Source organism: Callorhinus ursinus, unplaced genomic scaffold (assembly GCF_003265705.2).
Source record: "Callorhinus ursinus isolate GAN/ISIS: 27379988/994484 unplaced genomic scaffold, GSC_fseal_2.0 scaffold77, whole genome shotgun sequence".
In the NCBI taxonomy this organism is placed as follows: Eukaryota; Metazoa; Chordata; class Mammalia; order Carnivora; family Otariidae; genus Callorhinus; species Callorhinus ursinus.
This window is the reverse complement of record NW_027397139.1, coordinates 4,679,049-4,688,577: the sequence shown is the minus strand read 5'-3', so window position 1 is coordinate 4,688,577 and position 9,529 is coordinate 4,679,049. Positions and strand designations below refer to the sequence as shown.

General features: G+C 63.3%; 1 protein-coding gene across 2 annotated transcripts in view; it reads left to right on the top strand.

The window, feature by feature from the left end:
- The first annotated feature begins 9,153 nt into the window (after window positions 1–9,153).
- Window positions 9,154–9,529, top strand: part of PTBP1 (polypyrimidine tract binding protein 1) — a 12,593-nt gene continuing 12,217 nt past the window's right edge. For both annotated transcript variants that reach the window (XM_025861197.2, XM_025861196.2), the window contains exon 1: window positions 9,154–9,292. In XM_025861197.2, the coding sequence (XP_025716982.1) occupies window positions 9,285–9,292 (8 nt within the window). In that variant the 5' untranslated portion in view covers window positions 9,154–9,284. The remainder of the gene's footprint in view (window positions 9,293–9,529) is intronic.

Genomic DNA, 9,529 nt, shown 5'->3' with positions numbered 1-9,529 from the left:
AAGAAGCCTGAGGAATGACGAGAAGCCCCTCACCATTGGCCATCCCTCCCTCAGCCCCCTGTGCCCGCGAGCCCCCTTGCCGTCCGTGGATGAGCCTGTTCTGGATGTGTCACCCACGTGGAACCACACGCCTTCCATGTCTGGGTCGAACGGTGGCTCTGTGTCTCCCCTTCGGAGTAAACGCTGCTTCTCACCTCCCGCCATCCTGCTGGGCAGGGACGGGGGTTCCAGCCACAGGCCCCACCCCTCGGCCCATCCAAAGGACAGCAGGTGGTGACACGGCGTCTCCGCTCCAGGAAGGGGTGGTCTCGGCATCGGCCACCTGCAGGCGCGTTCAGACCGGGGGGGGGGGGGGGGGGGGGGGGCCCGGGGCTGCCCTGGGCCCAGGCAGGTGGCCCTAGGGCCACGGATCAAGTGTCTGTTTCCCACTATAAACTATTGATGCTGTGAGGTCACTAGCGAGAGGCTCGGTGTCTCAGGTTTCATATGTTACCTATTATGAAACCCGAGGCTGCGCTGCCTTCTGCCCGAGTCCCACAGGCCTGCCTGGGGTGGGAGGACATTCCTTCCTCTGTGCCTGGACCCTTCCAGAAGTAGTCTCTGACCCGCACCCCACGTCCCCGACATGGAGGCCCAACCTCCGGGGAGCATAACCGCAGAGGACCCTGGGGGGGACAGGTTGCCCTGGGGGCTGTCTGGACCCTGTGGGGCCTGGGCAGCATCTGCCCCCCCATGCCAGGAGCCCCCGGCGTGATAACTCAGACGTCTCCAACCCTGGCCAGTGGGCGTGGAGCTGCCTTCGACTTGGTCGGGCGCTTTGAGAGCGGGTCTCACACCCAGAACAATGGGAGCCACAGCATCTCCGTGGAGGGCCACAGTGCGCCAGGCTGGGGCTGGGGTCTCCTCCCTGGGGAGGGGGCGGCTGGGGCGGCCGGCCCTCTGTGCCCGTGACCCTGTGGACGGGTGGGGGGCAGGTGGGCAGGTGGCCATGGGATCGCTTACAGCTGGGCTCACGTTGCGTCCCCATATTCGAGACACCTTCCTCTTCATGAATTTTGCAGGGCAGAGGAAGCCAGGGCTCTGCTGTCTTCACAGCCGCGGCTCTGCCTACCCAGCATCCCCCCCCCCCCCCCCCCCGGCCCCGGTTCGTGGGCAAAACCTGTTTCCTGGGGCTGCGGCACTGTCACCAAGGGCCACGGTCAGTCGGGGTTTCCACAGAAGGATGACACGCAAGTCTTCTCCAGTCCAGAGGCTGGGAGGCCAGGACCAAGTTGTGGGTGGCCGGCTCTGCATGGGAGGGCGCGGCCTGGTGTCGCCAGCGACCTTGGCGCCCCCAGGGTCATGGCCGCCTCCCCCATCTCTGTCTCTGTCACCACGTGGCCTCTCCCTGCGTCTGGGTCCCAATTTCCCTCTTACGAGGGCTGGTGCCTTAGGGCCGCCCGACTCCCGGGCGACCTCGTCGTAACCCTATTTCCAAATAAGGTCGTGTGTATGGGTGCTGGAGGTCAGGATGTGGACACGCGTGTGGGGGCCATGATTTAACCCACCACAGGCCTTTGTGGCCCCCTCTCGTGCACGCGCGCCCGGCTCCCCAGGGACTGGCCCGTCCCCCCCCACTCAGTGTGGCCGTTTGCTCTCTCCCCGCGGCCACTTCCTGTGGGGCGGGCACTGCTGCCGAGGTCCTGCATGTGTGTCCACCTTCCTGCAGCCCACTGCCCAGCAGACGTCCGGACACGACACGGACCTCCTGGGCCTGCGTCACTCGATAGAGAGACCCTGCCCCCCAACCCCCGTGGGGGCTGCGCACAGCGACCCCTTCCCCCGAGGACGGACGGTGTGGCCCCGGCCAGGACACAGGGCCAGCGTCCGCAGGGAGGAGCCACGTGGGCAGTGGGGGGCCCTGATGGGACGAACGCAGCCTGGGGACGTCCTGCGGGACCCCAGCCAGCCCTCCTCCGACCGCCCAGGGCATCCACACAACAGGGGACCCGGGGACCAGCCTGGAGGGGCCGAGGCAGAGTGACGACCGAAATCCCGTGGTGTCGGGGCGGGGTCCTGGGACACCGAGGGGTCTACAGCAGTGAAGTTGGGGGCAGGTGGGGGGACGGGAACCCTCGACACGGCCAGCGGGACGGCAGATTGCAGCGGCTGCGGGGGAAGATCGTCTGGACGTTCCTCAAAAGGCGAAACAAGGGGCCGCCACGTGATGCAGCGACTTCACTCCCGGCTGTCTGTCCTGGGCTGGTCGTGTCACCCCCAAAACACAAGGGGGCTGAGTCCCACCCCCTGCACCTGTGAGGGGCCACATGGGACACAGGGTCTTTACAGAGCTGACCAAGGTGGGACAAGGTCACAGGGTGGCCCCGGCCCAGCGTGACCACGGTCCTTACAGAAAGAGAACAGGAGGGCAGGGAGGGACCCCGTGAGGACACGGGGGGAGACAGCGTGCATGCCGCGGACAGCGGCCTCAGCAGGCACCCGGCGCCCCATCCCCACCTCTGGCCTCCGGGACCCGGAGTCTCCCCTAAGCTGCTGGGCCTGGGGGTCTTGGTGGCAGCGGCCCCAGGAAACGCACACAGAATCCGCCCGGGACAAGCGAAAGCACACGTCCGCAGAGACACCTGCACGCACGTCCAGCTCGCGGCAGCCACAGCGTGGGGACAGCCCAGATGCCCGTCAAGGGACCAACAGACACACGCAAGGCATCCGCCACGCAGGGGAGCGTCCTGCGGCCACAAGCAGGAGCCAGGCGCCCACATGCGCGGCCCCGGGGACGGACCCCGAGCCCACGACGCTCGGGGAGGGAACCAGACACGGAAGGCCACGCGGGGTGTGAGTCCACGTGGGTGACACGTCCGGAGCAGGCTCATCCGCGGACGGGAAGGGGGCTCGCGGGGGCCGGGGGGCTGGAGGGGCTGGGGGGTGACAGGGATGGGGTTTCCTCTGGGGAGATGGAACGTTCTGGAACTGGCTTTGGTGACACTGCACAGCCCTGCGGATGGACTACGAACCGTTGAGCGGTACGACATACACTGGTGAATCGTGGTGTATAAATTCTCTCTCACTAAAGTGTTAGCAGAAAAACCATCCTCGTGCTGGTGGTTGTAACTAATCCAGACGCCTGCAGGCACAGAACTGAGCAAGCCGCCCAGACTCAGGAACCGCCTGCCAGCGACCCTGGGCGCTGCCCGCAGTCCCCAAGAGCGACCTCTCCTGAGCACAGGCCTCACACAGCCCCGCCCCCGCACGTCTCTCGACTTTCCCCACAAACACGCACACCCCGTCGATTCCCAGTGCTGTGGTGAGTTTTCCGGGCCCTCCCTGCACATGCCCTCCCGCAGCCACCCACCCCAGCCTGGTCCGGATGCCTGTCCCGGCACAGGGCACTCGGGTGTCTTCAGTGGGACATCCCCCAGCCGGGGCCCGTGCTGCTGAGACGCGGGGTGCCCCGAGTCTTGCTGGACGTTGCCAGGTTGTTGGTTAACGTCTGCATGCTTCCCTCCCTGCAGAGCGGCTGCCCACCCCAAACCCTGTCCAGCCCCCTCACCCTGCCTCTAAGACCCTCTAACGGCCCAAGGCTGCTGTTCCCTCTGCCTTCGATGCTGTTCCCTCTGCTCAGCTCTTTGGGACGTCTAGCAGGCTCCCAGGACGCCCTGCTCCTCAGCCCCATCCACCCGCCCATGTCAGGGGGCCTGAAAGATCAGAAAGGGCATCTGATACAGGGAGGTGGACCTCTGGTCCCGCAAAGAAGAGCAAAGGGAAAGGCTCGAAGCAGCTGGGCGTCTGGCTGTGGGACGGGACTCCCCACCACCACGGACATGCCCTCCCCACCCTGTGCTCGTGTGGCCCCCAGAGTTTACGGCTGGTGTGATGGGGGTCCAAACGGTTCCTCGCACTTCATTGTAATTAGCATGGTTTAAATAGCCACGTGGGGCCAGGGACCACTCTCCTGGGTGGTGCAGATTCAAATTATGGTAGATTCTCCACGGATCCTGGATTTGCAAATTCACCGACCCACTGAAGTTTGTTTGTAATTATTTGTAAATGAATTTATACAGTCTCTGTAGACTTGTCAAATTTATTGTAACTTGATCCTCCTGGTGGGTTTGCAGTCGTTTCCAGATCCACCCCAGGGTGGCTGGTGGGCACGGTCCTGCACCCCAGTAGGGAACCAGGCAACGCAACACCTGGTGTCAGTCTGGCTGGAAAGAAGGGTCCTTTCTTCTTTCTTTCTTTTTTTTTTTTTTTAAAGATTTTATTTATTTATTAGAGAGAGGGAGAGGGAACACAAGCAGGGGCAGAGGGAGAGGGAGAAGCAGGCTCCCCGCAGAGCAAGGAGCCCGAAGTGGGGCTCGATCCCAGGACCCCGGGATCACGACCTGAGCCGAAGGCAGTCGCTTCACCAACTGAGCCACCCAGGCGCCCCAAGAAGGACCCTTTCTGAGGCTTATTTAGTGCGTGTGTTTTGCATGTTTGTGGTTTTTGGTGGTGATTGTGCTTTAAATCGGCCCCCGAGGGTTCCTAGCCTCAGGAAGGCCATGATGTGCCTTTTGGAGAAAATGCGCATGTTGGATGTGCTTTGTTCCGTGGCTGTCGCCTGTGCCCTTGACGTTAGTGAATCGGTACTACGCGCCCTGTCGGGTGTCTTTCAACAGAAGCACATGGGCCGACGACGGGCAGGGGGCAATGCTGCGGCCAGGCGTTCCCCGCCTCTCCCGCAGAGCGCCGATTCCAGGCTCCACAGTCCGGTGTCCGTGAGGACTCTGCGAGAGAATGAGAACAGTATTTTCTCGGTTGAATTTTACCGAGCTCCGACTTACACACGGCAAAGCGTCCCCGTCACCAAGCCTTGTCCCCAGATGCGGAGTGCGTGGGCCGCCCAGTGCCTGTGAGAGGCGATCCGCCGCTGGGGGTTGGCTCTGGGTCCTGCCATGAGCTCTCCTAGCTCTAGGCCATGTGGGCCAGCACCAGTGGTCTCTGATCCGGCTTGCTGAGCGCCGTGGTTCTTTCTGGCGCGACACGGTTATTTATGAAGAGTTGCTAGAGAGATTCTTGTCAAAGCCTTTGTTACCTGTTTCTACACATTTCTTTTGGGTAAACACACAGGAGCTGGACGGCCTGCGCTTCCGGGAAAGTATGCAGGTGACTCTGTAAGAAACCGCCGACCCATGCTCCAAAGCGGTTGCCCCGTTGCCCCCTCCGCCAACGGTTGCAGCTCTACCCACCCCGTCCTCACCAGTGGAGGGCATCCCCAGCTTCATAGGAAGGAGTTACCAGAAGCGGCTTTATTAGACATAATTCACACCCTTACTACTCACCCTTTCAAAGTCTACAGTCCAGTGGTTTTTAGTGTATTCAGAGTTGTGCAACCACCACTACAGTCAATCTGAGAATATGTATTTCAACACCAGGAAAGAAATTCTGGCCATCAGCCGTCACCCCCCAGCCCCTCCCCCAGCCCCGGCCCCCAGGAGCCCCTTTCCCGTCCGCGGATGAGCCCGTTCCGGACGTGTCACCCACATGGACTCACACCCCGTGTGGCCTTCTGTGTCTGGTTCCCTCCCTGAGCGTCGGGGGCTCGGGGTCCGTCCCCGGGGCAGCGCGTGTGGGTGCCTCGCTCCTGTCTGTGGCCGAGGGACGTGCCCGTGTGGTAGACGCGTTGGGTATCCATTTACCTGCCGGTGGACGCTGGGTTCCTCCACTTTTTGGCCGAGTCCTGCAGCTAAGGGCGAGTGTTTGCTAGAAGCGGAGTTGCTGGGTCAGGTGGTAACTCTAGGCTGACCCCTCGGAGGACTAACCAGACTGTTCACCCCTCTGCAGCCCCCCAGCCAAGGTGTAGCGGCCTGGGTCCAGCCGGGTGGGGCCTCGTACAGGCTGGGAGGCTTAGGCGGCTCACTCAACCTCACTGTATTTGGGGAAAGGAAATGAAAGTATTTCCTAGCTGAGGATTAAACAGTTACGATAGGAAAGCGCACAGAGAGGTACGTGGTCAGGCTGTCTGGGGTGAAGAGACAGCTCCAGCTCAGGGCAGGCCCTGGAGAGAGGGAGGGTTTCTGGGTTTGCGGAGGTGAGTGGCGGCATCTGGGATGGGGGGTCCGGGATGAGAGGGCCCTTGAGAGGTGACCATGACAATTCACAGGAAGGACCTTGCAGGGACAGGGGTTCCCCTAGGGGCTGGGGGCCGGGCAGGGCCGGGGGGGGGGGGGGGGGGGGTGGGGGGAGAAGCCTGAGGCTCCTACCCTAATTGAAGAGGAGGATGGGCTAGAAGTCTTGGGACTGGGGAGTGTGGCCCCCACCCTAGGGCAGGAGGCATGCTCTGATGTATCATCAGGCCAGAGGAAGCCAGTTTGGTTTTGCCTCCCAGCTCCCTGTGGTCCAGGCCAGGATCCAGGCCACCCAGCTGGGGCAGGGGTGGGGCTCCAGCTTGGAGGGGCTGGGGGCAGCCTGTTTGGTTCCCCCAGCCCCTGCTCGAACAGAAGTCTGCAGAATGGCTCAGAGAAGCTGGGACGCAGATGTGGTGACTTCCCCAAGCCCACTCCCTGGACCCCTTCCCTGCCCCCCACCCAACTGCTTTTATAATCCAGGCATGGATAAACTAATACGTGAATAAATATTCTGAAACTGTTAACCATTTCCATCTGAAACACAGGGGAAAGCCCACAAGGCGGCAAGGGAGGACTAGCCTGGTCCTGCCGCTTTTGACGAAGGAGTAAACTGAGGCACTGTACCACCCTCCCCCTCTGATCTGGAGAGAGGAATGAGGCCCCAGCAGGTCCGGCTGCCAGGGCCTGGGATGCCGGTCCTCTCCTCCCTCCCTTGCTCCTGCCACAAAGAGGATCCTTTTCAAAATTCGCAGATGAATAAAAGGTGCTCACAGGTCCTCAGTCATCCCTAAATCATTAATGGGGGAAGCAGCTGGTGGGCAAGGCTGGGGTGGGAGAAAGAGAAGACCAGGCCGGCTCCGACCGGAGTCAGGGGCGTCCATCTGATCCGTACCCGCTGGGGCCTCTAGAGTCAGGAGAGCACATCTGTGTGGTATGCCTCCCAGCCTGCGGATCTTCTAACCCTGGGAATCAGCGTGGCTTCTCCTCGGAGCCCCTGGCCTTGTCCCCTTCACCTCGGGGTACCAGCATCTAGCAAGACTCAGGGGCCGGCCTGAGACACAGGGGACCGCATCTCAGCCACAGACACCTCCCTTTGGGGCCTCCTGGCCCCCTTGCCAACATTTTCTACCTAACGCTGCCCTGCATTTGAATTGATGCCGAGGAGCTTCCGTGCATTGTGGAAATGAGAGGTGTGACCCTCAACCATCTCAGAGGGGCACATCAGGAGAGGCTGTTCTTTTCTTTTCCTTTTTTTTTTTTTTTTAAGATTTATTATTCATTTGAGAGCGAGAGAAAACAGGAACAGGAAGAGGGGCAGGCTTCCCGCTGAGCTAGGAGCTCCATGTGGGGCTCCATCCCAGGACCCCACGGTCATGACCTGAGCCGAAGGCAGATGCTTCATCGACTGAGCCACCCAGGTGTTCTGATGAGGGGCCTTGGCAAAGGCCCTGGGACAGGGGCGTGAAAGAGGGAGTAGTGTATTTTAGGGAAGAGTCTCCAAAAGGGTCAGCCACACACAGGAGGCCTGTGTAAATCAGGTCAGGACCAGGCAGGTGGCCAGTGGTGTGGGGCCCGCCGGGCTGCAAGGTGGGCCAGGACCCCGGGAGGGCTGTGATGGGGAGTGGGTTTTAACACCGTTCTGAGAGTCTACACACTCCGCCGGCGTCAGGGGTGCTCTTCTCCCCCTGGGCTGGGGCACTCCCACGTCCCCCTCCGTCTCCGCTGCTCTGGGGGGGCACCCCTGGCACCAGTGCCCCCAGAAGGAAGATGAGCTGCCGGCCCTGGTGGTGCCCAAAGCACAGCTCAAGTGGGAGTCCTGGGGGGAGCAAATCCACGGGAATGTGTCAGAGATTCTCCTAAATCCAGCGGAACATTCCTGATTAGCGGTCCTGGGGCTACAGATGGCCTTCAGCGCAAGCAAGCGAGGTCCAGGGCCCCAGGACGGGAGGCCTCCGGGGAAATGGGCCGCAGCCCCAGGCTGCCGGAGCTCGGGGGCACGGGCGCCAGGCCCAGCGTGGTCCCGGGGACCGGCTGCCCAGAGGAAGCCCGGCCTGACAGGCAGGGCGCCTTGGCTTCCACCTAGGGCAACCAAGGTCATTTCTCCCCCATCTCCAGCCTGGTCCCAACTAGAAACCCCTTTCTCAGCGCGGACGTGCGGCGAAGGGGCCTCAGGGCCGTGTCCTCCAGGCCCGGCGCATCCACTCGGGGGGCGCTGCGCCAAGCCCGCCCTGCGCACGGCCTCCCAGCTCGGGCCGCCCCGCTGACCGCCGCTGTCGCCCCAACCCCGTACGACTCTGCCGGGAGATACGTTTCGGACGTCCCCTGGCTCTGCCGGGACGGAGATGCACCCCTCCCTGGCGCCCCAGGACAGCGGGGCTCTGCTCTGCGCGCCTGGGGCTCGGGCCCCCGCTGCGGGCAGGGCAGAGGGCTGCGGTCGGGCTTCGCTGCTCGGGGGCGAACAGAGGACCGTCGGGGGCGATCCCTGACCACGTCATGCTCTCAGTATCAGAGACCAGCAGTGCAGACGGAGCCCCGGCTAGCCCGGGGCGGCTTAAGCGGCCTCCCCCTCCCCGCACGCCAACCTCGGAGTAAGGTCTCGGTTGGAATCAGCCTTTTCAGCCACGTGCCCAAAAGCAAGATGGAGCCCCATAGGTTCCCTGCCCGACTCCAAGATGGCGACGCACCTCCCTCTACCCTCATGCCCGCGGACGGATCCTGCCCGTTTGCAAGATGGCGGCAGCCTGGTGGAAAGCACGCTTCCCGCCGCCTGACTCGCCACGTACCCACTCTCAAGATGGCTTCTCCCGCAAAGCCCCACGCAGGAGAGCAGCTCGCCCACTGGCTCAGGCTCCGTGATATGATCCCGCCTTTTCTCCCCTCCCCCGTCTCCACGGGTCGTTTCCGCTTCGAGCCCTGACGGACGGCCGCCTTCCCCAATGGCCGCCCGCCATTCCTCTTGGCTCCACCCCTCGAGCGGCCTCCTAGCCATTGGGAGGCGCTGGCGGGGGCGCGCGGCGCCCGCCCCGCCCCCTCTCCGTGGCGGGAGCCAATGGGCAGAGCGCGCGGGGGACGTGTTCGGGCGTCTCCGCCATTTTGTGAGTCTATAACTCGGAGCCGTTGGGTCGGTTCCTGCTATTCCGGCGCCTCCACTCCGTCCCCTGCGGGTCTCCTCTGTGTGCAATGGACGGGTGAGTACTGTCTCTCCGCGCTCCGCGACGACTTCCTCGCGCCCCATCTGTGCCCTCGCCGCCGCCCGGCGCCCTTGGGGGCCGCGGCCCGCGCGTCGCTCCGCCTCCGCCCGAGTTCGTGGGCGCCTCCGGGGTCCCTCCCCTCCTCGGGCCTGCGGCGCGGGGGCGGCTGCCGGGGCCGCCGGACGGGCAGCGCCTCCCGGGCGCGGAGGGGATGGGCCGGGCCGGGTCCCGCTC